The following is a 12453-nucleotide window of genomic DNA, read 5'->3' as shown; positions in this document are numbered from 1 at the left end:
TTCACAAGGTCTTGGACAATTTCAGACCATTAATAAAAACGAGCAATAATAATAACCGATGGAGCATCTAACTTTATACACTTTACAAACTAAACAGCCTTCGGATATATAATAAAACTGCACACTACAGATTCACCACACCGCATGTTAGATGTCATCAAATGTCAGTTTGAATGTAAAAACCGCATCTTACCGTAATTGATTCGCGTCACACATTCCAGTTTTAAACTGCAGTAATGTGAGATGAGTGTTGAGCTGCTGATGGCTGTGTTTGTTGTGCCGGAGGTTTCTCTGCTGCGGAGCACTGAATGACCTCTTAAAGGGACAGAGACGAGTGTCGAGAGTTTAACTGATCTCCATTCAGTCATAGCGCTGGTCAGACCACAAAAACCTAACTATAGCAGTTACATAAAAAAGCACACACGCAATTAGCCATGTTAAGAATGGTTTAAAATAATCTTCAATAAAGAAGTAGCCTATTTAAATTAGCAGCCTGATAGCAAACACACATCCCAGAGACGTCTATTTAACATCAACATTTACATCTGCAGGATGTTTTTTGCGATACCACCATATAATGTTTCCTATTAGGTCAAATAGACGTTTAGAAGATGTCTTTAAGATGTTTATGACACGGCATGTATGTAAAACTGACGTCTTAAAGACATCTGAACAAATGCTTTCCAGATAAAGATGGATCATTTTAAAAATCGTATTTGTCATTTTTGTTTTCATGAAGTCATGAATATTTTCACCACAAAGTCTTTACAGTAGTGTTTTGTGTTCATTTTGATGCTCTATAAATGCTAGTTTCAGCTGTCTTGCATATTCTAAATAATATTTAATCTTTTAACACTCTTTGTGCGTATTTTGCTTAATTTAAGGCTTGAAATGTGGCACATCACATGCAGAGGATATCTCATATATCATCCAAAGCATGCTTTAACTGGCATGTATTCATTGAGAGATCACCTTGCAAACAAATCTACACTAACTTCATAGCTATAAATACAGTCAATGATTTCAAGATGAAATCTTACACTGTGAAGTCATGAGTTTTCTGGTAAGTTCACAGTAGGGTGTGTTAATATGTGTTGGGTTTTAGTTTCAAAATGAAGATGATGTGAATAATGGCTTGTTCTGTGCTGCAAAAGCATTAGGACTTTGTTGTGAGAGAAAGCCGGAGGGTTCACTTATGGAGTTTCCTTTTCTCCCCAAACAGCCCAATCTGATTGATATAGGCAGGAACTGTTTCAGATGGGAAGCAGGAAGCGCCTGAGACAATAGAGGTTTTGAGGAGTGGTCCCCAGCTGTACGTTTGTGGATGAAGAAAAAGGATACCGTTGTGAATAAACTTTCCTCACTGCCAAAAGAAAGAGGAAAGCATTTATAATCAAACAACAAATCCTTGGCGGAGATTTACAAAAGTTTCTAAATGGTCATCATAAATATAAATATTTTTATTTTTATCATTATTTTTCTAATTGATTACCCTTACATTAAGAACATATATGTTCTTATAAATTAAAAATCTAAATATTTAATGATGTAATGTATATACAGAATAATGTATAACAATATATTGAATAATAAGGAATTGCCTCTTTTAGTATTATATTGGAAAATTTGTGACAATATATTTATATTTTATTTTAATGTATATCATTTTAAATTCAACAAAACATTAAATAATATATAAATGTGCATGTGATAAAATATAGTACTGTGTGCTTATACAGTATTGTTCAAAATAATAGCAGTACAATGTGACTAACCAGAATAATCAAGGTTTTTAGTATATTTTTTATTGCTACGTGGCAAACAAGTTACCAGTAGGTTCAGTAGATTGTCAGAAAACAAACAAGACCCAGCATTCATGATATGCACGCTCTTAAGGCTGTGCAATTGGGCAATTAGTTGAAAGGGGTGTGTTCAAAAAAATAGCAGTGTCTACCTTTGACTGTACAAACTCAAAACTATTTTGTACAAACATTTTTTTTTTTCTGGGATTTAGCAATCCTGTGAATCACTAAACTAATATTTAGTTGTATGACCACAGTTTTTTAAAACTGCTTGACATCTGTGTGGCATGGAGTCAACCAACTTGTGGCACATCTCAGCTGTTATTCCACTCCATGATTCTTTAACAACATTCCACAATTCATTCACATTTCTTGGTTTTGCTTCAGAAACAGCATTTTTGATATCACCCCACAAGTTCTCAATTGGATTAAGGTCTGGAGATTGGGCTGGCCACTCCATAACATTAATTTTGTTGGTTTGGAACCAAGACTTTGCCCGTTTACTAGTGTGTTTTGGGTCATTGTCTTGTTGAAACAACCATTTCAAGGGCATGTCCCCTTCATAGGGCAACATGACCTCTTCAAGTATTTTAACATATGCAAACTGATCCATGATCCCTGGTATGCGATAAATAGGCCCAACACCATAGTAGGAGAAACATGCCCATATCATGATGCTTGCACCTCCATGCTTCACTGTCTTCACTGTGTACTGTGGCTTGAATTCAGAGTTTGGGGGTCATCTCACAAACTGCCTGTGGCCCTTGGACCCAAAAAGAACAATTTTACTCTCATCAGTCCACAAATTTTCCTCCATTTTTCTTTAGGCCAGTTGATGTGTTCTTTGGCAAATTGTAACCTCTACTGCACATGCCTTTTTTTTAACAGAGGGACTTTGCGGGGGATTCTTGAAAATAGATTAGCTTCACACAGACGTCTTCTAACTGTCACAGTACTTACAGGTAACTCCAGACTGTCTTTGATCATCCTGGAGGTGATCATTGGCTGAGCCTTTGCCATTCTGGTTATTCTTCTATCCATTTTGATGGTTGTCTTCCGTTTTCTTCCACGTCTCTCTGGTTTTGCTCTCCATTTTAAGGCATTGGAGATCATTTTAGCTGAACAGCCTATCATTTTTTGCACCTCTTTATAGGTTTTCCCCTCTCTAATCAACTTTTTAATCAAAGTACGCTGTTCTTCTGAACAATGTCTTGAACGACCCATTTTCCTCAGCTTTCAAATGCATGTTCAACAAGTGTTGGCTTCATCCTTAAATAGGGGCCACCTGATTCACACCTGTTTCTTCACAAAATTGATGACCTCAGTGATTGAATGCCACACTGCTATTTTTTTGAACACACCCCTTTCAACTAATTCAACTAATTGCCCAATTGCACAGCCTTAAGAGCGTGCATATCATGAATGCTGGGTCTCATTTGTTTTCTGAGAATCTACTGAACCTACTGGTAACTTGTTTGCCACGTAGCAATAAAAAAATATACGAAAAACCTTGATTATTCTGGTTAGTCACATTGTACTGCTATTATTTTGAACAATACTGTAAATATATTTGAACATATGTATATGTTCACATTTATAGTGAAATATATATATACACGATATTGCACATACATGACCGATGTTACAAAAGCATGAACATACATGAAAATATATACAGTATTGTAATATATATTAGTCATAACCATTTTGTCATGACTTTAACGAGACATTAAAATTTTAAGATCTGTTTTTGGTAAACACTTTTTTCTTATAAACATCACATACTGTATATTTTATATGAAATATGTGACTATGCAAACAATAAAGTTAAATAAAAGTTTATGAATATTAATTGAGTGTTTTGATAAAGCTATTACATCTAATGTAATGTTAATGTTTCAATATATAACCATAATTGTTCCATGTATATATTGCAATATCTTAAACAATATAAGCACCAGTTTCCTATATATGGATTTTATTATTTAATACATTGCATTATATCGGATTCATATATTTGTTTCTTAAGGGATATACAAATAAAAACTTCCAAAAAGCTAGTTTTAGAAATACAAGACCAAACTTTTTATTCTTAAGACACTGCCAAAAATGCCACCAAGTCAAAAGCACACAAACAGATCCAAATGTATTACACAGAATAGTTTTTTACAGCTCCTGAGGTCTTTTGAAGGCAGTGAAATACACAGATCTTTGTCACTTTAAGGAAAAAAGGGCGGAAGTCCTTGCAATCTCAACCAGGCAATCTTCGCCTCAGAAAATATGGTGTTTGATCAGTTATATAACTGTTTGACAGAATGACAGAATGAGTTGTGCGCCATTTAAGTCATTTAATTAAGGGTCACAATAATACAACACATCTGCATTGTGCGCTGGAAACATTGAGCAATAAAGTTATTACACTTTCAAAGAACTTCCTGATACTGTTTATATAATTTTACACGATTGATTTGACCATACACTATAAAACGTATCCGTTAAACACATCTAATACAACCAGACCCTTCCTCAGTATATGGACATAGAATGAAGGTCTCTGCAAAACAATATAAGGTTATTTTGTTCAGTCCAACAAATACAGGATGATCTACAGGATGATAAGGGAACCATCCACGTCTGAGAATGACACACAGTCGCTTTCACATACACACAGACCACAGGAGAGTCAGTGTGTGTTATCTTAGGTCTCGTCATCATCGCTGTGGTGCTGGGCTTTCTCCTCGCTCGCACTGCTCTCGTCGATGTTCTCCAGGGAATCTGCTCTCTGCACTGTCAGGTCGGCTACACTGATGCTGGGTAGTGTGTTCTGCTCCGGGTACCTCCACGGCTTCAGATTGGGCTCGTGCTTCCGCTTCCACTCCGGGTACTTTAGGCAGGCTTTATAAATCTTTTTCATAGCCTGTGGAGAAAAAGGTTGAAAGTCCTGGACCATGCATTTTATATATGCGTTTATTCTAAAACAGGGGTGTCAAACTCAGTTCCTGGATGGCCACAGCCCTGCAAAGTTTCGCTTCAACCCTACTTGAATGCACCTGATACAGATAATCAAGTCCTTCAGGCTTATTTGAAAACTACATGGTAAGTGTGTTGGAGCAAGGCTGCGGCCCTCCAGGAACTGAGTTTGACACCCCTTTTCTAAAACAGAGAATATGTGGCCAAAATAGAACATTGTGTATGACTTGCACAATTATAACCACTAGATGGCAGCAGAGGAAAACTGAATTTTGGGTTTGACAAGATGATCTCGGGTGTTGAGTTTTGCAGTGACTTGTGTCATCTGATAAGTAATTTACTTTTTTATTATTATTATTATTATTATTGCTAAAATTAATTAAAATGAAATACAATTTCAATCATATTACACAATAATATTGTTTTTGAGCATAAGAGACTTCTTTTAAATCCATATTGAAATGTATGTAAATATATTAAATGCCCATATAATAAAAATATATTGTCATATTAAGTGAAAAATAAATAAAGAAATGCATATGCAATATGAAATGCATATAAAAATGCATATATAAATAAAATATATACTGTTGACATATGGTTGCTACATCTAATACCATTTAAAATTTGTCATAATATTATATTATATTACATTATATTATCTACCCATAGAATGTACATATATAACAATGATATATTACCTAATAGGTCATATATATGGCAATATCAGTCTCGATATACAGTACGGCAAAATATGTAATATATTACATTTCCGCATGCATGGGAGAACATAAAAAAATCTTACCGACCCCAAACTTTTGAATGGTATTGTTTGTATCATTCTCAAACACCATTTTTAGAATCTCAGAATAATGAAGTTATTTTAAATACACATATTATATATTTCAATTATTTAAAAAAAAAACATAATGTAAAAAGAAAATTTTCCACTTACCTTTGGTGCCACTAACTGTGAGGCCCTGTTTACTACCCACTTGGGTAAAGACCCTGAAAAGAAATCAAGATAAAGTTTTAAACCAATACATAGATTTATATATATTGCTGTAAAAATATGCTCAGAGAACAAATATCACCATTAATGTAAAACAAAAACGGTTCAGCTTTGAATGAAGCTACAATGCTACTAAAACAGTAACAATTTTGTTTTTGTTTTTTTTTTAATCATAAACTCTCTTATGGACATTGTACACACTGCAATTTTCCTTTTTTTTGTCCCTGAGTCTGCTGTACAGATGCAATACACTGAATCTGAGTGTCTATCCCACAGGTCACAAACAGCTGGTGCATACCAGCAACGGAAAACATTAATAATCAAAGCCATCCTCGGAGCAGCACGGAAAAGATGACATCAGCAAATTCATAAAATATGTGTAAAGCAGGAGTTTCAAAGGCTTCCTGGCTCCTGCTCTTCACAGCAAATGAGTATGGATGGAAACATGGATATGACTAGGCCTTCAAGACATTAAATACAATTACAACACAAAATACACCTTCAGTCTAACCAATGTAAGAGTTGAGGAAACATACATGTTCATGGTGTACTTTTCCAACAAAAGAAGGCCCGATCTGATGCTGTGACCCCAGCATTCTTAATATTCAATGGTATTTTACCATAAATGATAATGATAATGGAAACCTAGAAGACGTTCACCTCGTGGATCCACTTGCGTCAAGTAATAAAGAGTGCAGCAGTTCGCTCCGTTGGATTGGATCAAGTACCCAGTGAGTAAAGACACAGCTCTGACATAATCCTTCTTTGGTGGGTATCCCTGAAAAATAGCAGCAGTAAGAGTTTAGTTTCATTGGAATGAGTCAATGTTGAAAGATGTAAGAATGTTTAGGATATACAAACAGTCTGACCATTATTTGACCTAAACGAAGATATTAAAGGTACAGTTCACCCAAAAATGAAAATTCTGGTATCATTTACTCACCCTCAAGGTGTTCCAAACCTGTATGAGTTTCTTTCTTCTGTTCAAAACTGAAGATATTTTGAAGGAAACGGTTGTTGGTGCCCATTGATTCCCATAGTATGAGGGGAAAACTACTATTGAAGACAATGGAAACCAGCAAAAGTTTGGTTACCAACATTCTTTAAAATATCTTATTTTGTGTCTTCAGCAGAAGAAAGAAATTCTTACAGGTTTGGAAAAACTTTCTCAAAATATAGTGAAGCTCATACACAGCTACGCACCAGATTAACAGACAAATAAATAGATAAACATTTTACACACACACACACACACACACACACACACACACACACACATACACACATATATATATATATATATATATATATACATATATAGCAAAACTGCAACTCTATTTTACAGTATGCAACTATGTTATTGTAATATTAATAGTGAAAAAAAAACAAGATAGAGCCAATTGCCTTTGTATGAAATACAGGGTTTCTTTTACCCTGATTAAGAGATATTGTCATGGAATACATTAGTAAACATCTGACCGTGACTGGCCAATCAGAATGAGGCATTTCAAAGAGCCGTATAATTTGTTTCATGACATCAACATCTTGTGTCAGATTTTCCATGGAGAAAACAATGAAAGACACAAGCCTGTTGATGCTAGACATGTTATTATTCATTACAACATGGGGATTTGATCACCCGACGCCATACTTGATACCTCTGTCAGACTATTGCCACTGGTCAGGCCTCTTCTGTTTCAAGCGGCTCAAGACCTGGGAGGCTGACCTACATACCAACTGACATACTGTGCTGGACTATATTGTTACCTCTGCCAAAATGTCTCATAAAATCCGAGCTTCTACAGACCTAACGATCCAGACCAAACACAGACATACCGGGTGTTTGACCGAGTAGTTGATTATCAGATAGTCATTGCCAAGAGGAAGCCATGACCGCATGGTGACAAAGTCTCTGTTCTTCAATGGACTTGGACATTTCCCTGTAAATAAAGAATGGCATGCTTTAGAGTCCTGGTAAGTATGAAAAGTCAATAAGGTAAACTTGCTCCTATGCAGTACATTATAAGTGCATTTAAAAAATATATATTCGGTATACTCTCATCACTTTTTTGTGATATTTTGCAAAAGACTTTTCTTGAATTGTCACTACATCTCTTTATAATTTATTGCTGAAATCCATGCATAGTATTCCTGAGAGCAACACATAAACAACCCAATGATTTCCATATTTGCAGTTTAACTGTAGAAAGTGCACTCCATCATAAAATGTACTGCAGCCACCCACAACTCTTACATTGTATGTTACAATCTTCATGGTAAGAAAAACTAGACTTTAAAAAAAAGTGTATTGGGGTGCTTCTCCAGGAACAGGGTGGAAATAACAGCTCAGTTGCGAAAGAAACAAAGGAGTGACTCACAGGAATAATATCCCACATCTGCATTAACTGTCAGCCGTCCAATATCAAAAGTGTCGATCATGTTGGTGTCCCATTTTTTCCGGTAGCTCGTGTCGTGCAAGACGTCGTAGAGGGTCTCTGCTGTCACGTCCTTGCACACGATTCGCATCTAAGAGAAAAAACAGACATTATCCCACTGAGTCATTCAAATCTTAAGAACCTTTCCATTACAGCTGAATACAAAGTTCATAAAGTAGTGAAAAAATCTCCTGTAGTTTTCCCTCTGGTGCAGCCGTGATGAAGCGCTGTCAGATGTTGAATGCACTCTGTTGCTAGGCAGATGAAAAATGAATGCTTTCCACTGTGCTGACAAGGGCCTGCTACCATTTATACATAGATCTATTCATTTCCTTATCTTTGAAAGCCCTGCTTTCTGTGTGATTCAGCCATGTCGGGTCACAAAGAGCAAAAGTTGACACAGCAAACATTGAGTATAAAGGGATCCTCAGTGGAGTGGGAGATACAGTGAAGCTTTAGATTCAAGTTGGCTTGCATTTGTATTTCAAGCTCTTGTGTTGAGCCAAACCCATTTTTTTTCATGTATACTGTAGTTACCTTATCCTGGGTTGGTAGGAGGGTCAGGTGAGCATGAATATATCAAATGCAATGTGATCAGATATTGTATGGCTCTACGACGCAAGAAACCGTGTAACCCAATCAACTCTGCCCTGGCATCATTTAATAATTTATCCCCAACCCCCCACAACCCCAGCTTGATCGGTCGCTGCTCATTTCCATTAGGTTCCTTGGAACAAGTTTTATTTAGTCTCTATGAATGGAATGTCGTCAAAGCCTACAAAGCTCAATTATTCATGAAAAGAACGCATCGGTGGCCTGGAGAGCTGTGTGAATTATTGACGAAGGTCTGTCATCTCCTTTCATTTTTGCAGCTGTTACAGGTCTAAATAATTTCCCCACACCTGCCTGTAACGTTGCTGAAACAGCCCTCATGCATAGGTTCTTGCATTGGGACAGAAGTGCTTTTACACACACACAAAAAACACACAGAAAAAGGCCCAACTGTGGCAAGCCAGCAGGAGGGAGTCAGGTTTCATCATGTGAGCCTGCTGTTACCACGGTTTTCCGCTCTTAATTTTTCAGCACATCTCATGAGTGCAGTCCGTCCCTGAGAGACCGGTCTTTCATCTCAGAGACTGTGGATCATGAAGCAGTCAGACCTGGCCTGCCCCACTGTATGCTGAGTTTCCCCCGGGCAAATGGCCCATAACCATATCTCTGTTTGTTTCTTTAGGATTTTCTCTGAAAGCGTCTGGAGTCTGTGAGGAAAGCTACTGTTCAGGAGCTTAGAAGATATACTGTACTACTGTTTTTTGTACAGCGCACACTGATATACTGCTGTTCCACAGGCAATTTATATTCAAGTCTTTGGTTCACATGCTAAATTCTGTAGACTAGTAAATATAAAAACTGTACTACTACTGTAATAATAATAACAACTACTAAATAATATTTTCTTATGTTTTGAATGAAGTCTCTTTTGCTCACCAAAGCTGCATTTATTTAATTTAACAAAAATAGAGTAAAAACTGTAATATTTTTAAATGTTTTAACCTGCTGAAACTATTTGAATATATTTTAAAATGTAATTTATTCCTGTAATCAAAGTTGAATTTTCAGAATCAATATTCCAGTCTTCGGTGTCACATGATCATTCAGAAAATATAAAAAATGTGATCATTTGTTGCACAAGAAACATGTATTATTATTATTCTGAAAACAGTTGCACTGCTCAATAGTTTTGTGGAACCTATGCTAAATTATTCTTAGGATTCTGTGAAAATGCTCAAAAGGATAGCATTCGAAATATAAACCTTTTGTAATATTATACCTTTACAGTCAATAATAATAATACAGGTGCATGAGCTGTAAAAAAAACTATAAGTCAATAAATGGTTTGTAAACACAAAAAAGGTAATTTGGCTAAGATAAATTACGTCCTAAAATGTATAGGTCAAAAGAACATCAACTCAGTATTGTTAATCTGAAAACCATATTGGAAATCCATCTTAGGTGTTTTTTACCATAGCAAATTATTTCTAGCTGGTCATTGTTGCTGTTCTATTCCAGTTAGACAAGTAACTTTTCATTAAATATTAATGCATATTTTTTAGCTAAGACTCACTGTTCTCACAGTTACTTGTATATTTTCTAAATTTACAGGTACCTATTTATTATATACTAGCACTCAGTTGGGAGACACTACATCTATCCAAATTGTTACTTGTCACATTTGCGAATGGCAAAGTTCAATATGGCAGCTGTCATACCCTAGCATTCAGAGTTCAGAAAAAACATCATGATGATGCTTGTTAAAGATATTCCAAATATAATATTTTTAGGAAAACAGACCTAAACATAGTTTGAGGTTCCCAATAGTGACAATTCATGGTAGCGGGTCTGTCACAATGAGCGCTGATGTTAAGCAAAATCCCGCTTCAGGATTGTGGTTAGAGTAGTTTTTACATGTGTTTTGGTCATTAAAATGTTATTATTATTATTATTATTATTTTAACAACATAGAAATCAAAATGGGAGATTTTATTAAATCATATAAATGTATGAGTGTGTGCAGTCACAGTTTATTGCATCAATTACCGTGTTTTTTTTTTTTATTGGCTCCCACCTCGCCACTACACACTTAATGCAATATATACATTTGTGAAACACCACCACTGGTTACATTTCATCAGTTACAATCACAATCTTTATTTTATTTATTACATACTGTATGATGAATTAGTTTAAATAATAAGTAGGCTACTAAATATCTGAATATTTACAAGTGACACTGGTACCAGCATCAACGGGAAAACTAGTTAAAATGGAAATCTGCAACACAGATCCCCTTGAATCCAATGACTAGTACATGACTAGTAACCAAGGTACTGGTAGTAAATAATTAATTAGTCATATTAGTGACTAACTGAATCGATAGGCTACTAGTCACTATTGGATAACTAGTCATTAAATAAGGAAAAGTAACGCAAAAAAATAGTTTTAAAGAATACATGTTAAAACAGCTTGCCATATTATTCAGCGTTCTCCAGTAAATTAAGGCTTTGGATCTCACAGAATCTGTTTTTCATAAACAATTACTATACAAAGACACTGATCTGTAGTATATAAAAATATACTAGAGCTGGTCTTATTTAAGAGGAATGAAAGCAAAGATTGTAGACAAACTAGTGTGTGAGAGTGAGTGAGTGCGTCTATTGATCCGCATTGCAGTGCACTTGCCTTGAGTTTCTGCACAGTTTTGCACTCCTCGTCTCGACACCAAACCGTCACTACTCCTTTATTATAACGGGCGACCCAGCCATCCTGACTTTCACATTGATCTCGGAAAGATAAGAAATCGGTGTCGTCCGGTATCTGCACTGGCATCTTGCCTCCCGGTGCTGTGAATCAGTCAGGTCTGCAGGGCTGAAAGCTCCTCTCATAAATGATCCGCACGTTTGTGTCGTCTGCTCCACTTATCGTTGATTTCCAGTTAGTTTTGGAAAACTGACGGATCTAAAGCGCGGTTTTTGAAGTTAAATCTAACTGTTGCACCTCTGCTGTGTGTTGTTGTAGCTAATGTACGTTGGAGCAGGTGTATTTGAGCATCCTCTTCAGACCTGTATCAGTCCCATACTGGAGAAAGGCATTATTTAAGTAAGGCATCACGTTACTGCCATGTCGTTTTTCAGGTGGAGCAGTCAAGGGCTCCTTTAGTCAGACTGACTGATGAACCACGGATCAGGTGTCATGTTTGTCAATTCAAAGGATTTCTTTTCCGTGACTGTTTTGTTTAACCTGTGCAGGTGTGTAGCCTGAATCCAGCATCTACTGTTTCCTACTCTATCACCTTCCTTCAGCCTCACTCCTTACTATCATATAGTGCAGAGAAAAAGTAAAAGTCTGCTTTCTACAGATTAGGAAACATGTCCCAAATGAGGTCTAGAAGCACTATTTTGGTGTTCTTTGGAAAGGTGATTTCTTCCAAAGCCAGTAAAATGCTTTGTCAGAACATTCAGGTTACCAGAAACCAAAAAAAAATATTATTCTTAATAGGAAATATAAGCTTTTAAATATCAGATGAACTGTAAACGTCCATCTGAAATGTCCTTTTGACATAAAACTAATGTTGTGTTGTTTGGATTTAATAAAATGATGATATATTTGGAATTCAGACTGGGATTTACTCTGGAGTTTACATAAACTCTGGAGCTCATAATAATATTACTAATAA

General features: G+C 36.0%; 3 protein-coding genes across 3 annotated transcripts in view; 1 reads left to right on the top strand and 2 right to left on the bottom strand.

Annotated features, from left to right (window-relative positions):
- The window catches only part of LOC113058109 (arf-GAP with Rho-GAP domain, ANK repeat and PH domain-containing protein 3-like), a 32152-nt gene extending 31814 nt beyond the window's left edge, over positions 1-338 (bottom strand). The window contains exon 1 of the mRNA XM_026225801.1: positions 194-338. The gene's annotated coding sequence lies outside the window, so the exon portion shown is untranslated. The remainder of the gene's footprint in view (positions 1-193) is intronic.
- Positions 1-12453, top strand: part of LOC113058065 (WD repeat-containing protein 1-like) — a 282582-nt gene that overhangs the window by 81939 nt on the left and 188190 nt on the right. The window lies entirely within an intron of this gene.
- Positions 4467-11846, bottom strand: LOC113058091 (START domain-containing protein 10-like). Its single transcript, XM_026225782.1, has 6 exons — positions 11460-11846; positions 8163-8310; positions 7621-7724; positions 6445-6562; positions 5728-5780; positions 4467-4719 (listed from the first exon to the last, which is right to left on the bottom strand). The coding sequence occupies exons 1-6, from the start codon at positions 11604-11606 to the stop codon at positions 4501-4503; spliced, it is 789 nt and encodes a 262-aa protein (XP_026081567.1). The 5' UTR covers positions 11607-11846; the 3' UTR covers positions 4467-4500.

This window comes from Carassius auratus, chromosome 39 (genome assembly GCF_003368295.1).
Source record: "Carassius auratus strain Wakin chromosome 39, ASM336829v1, whole genome shotgun sequence".
Classification (NCBI taxonomy): Eukaryota; Metazoa; Chordata; class Actinopteri; order Cypriniformes; family Cyprinidae; genus Carassius; species Carassius auratus.
The sequence above is the reverse complement of the archived record's forward strand: the minus strand, read 5'-3'. Positions and strand labels throughout refer to the sequence as shown.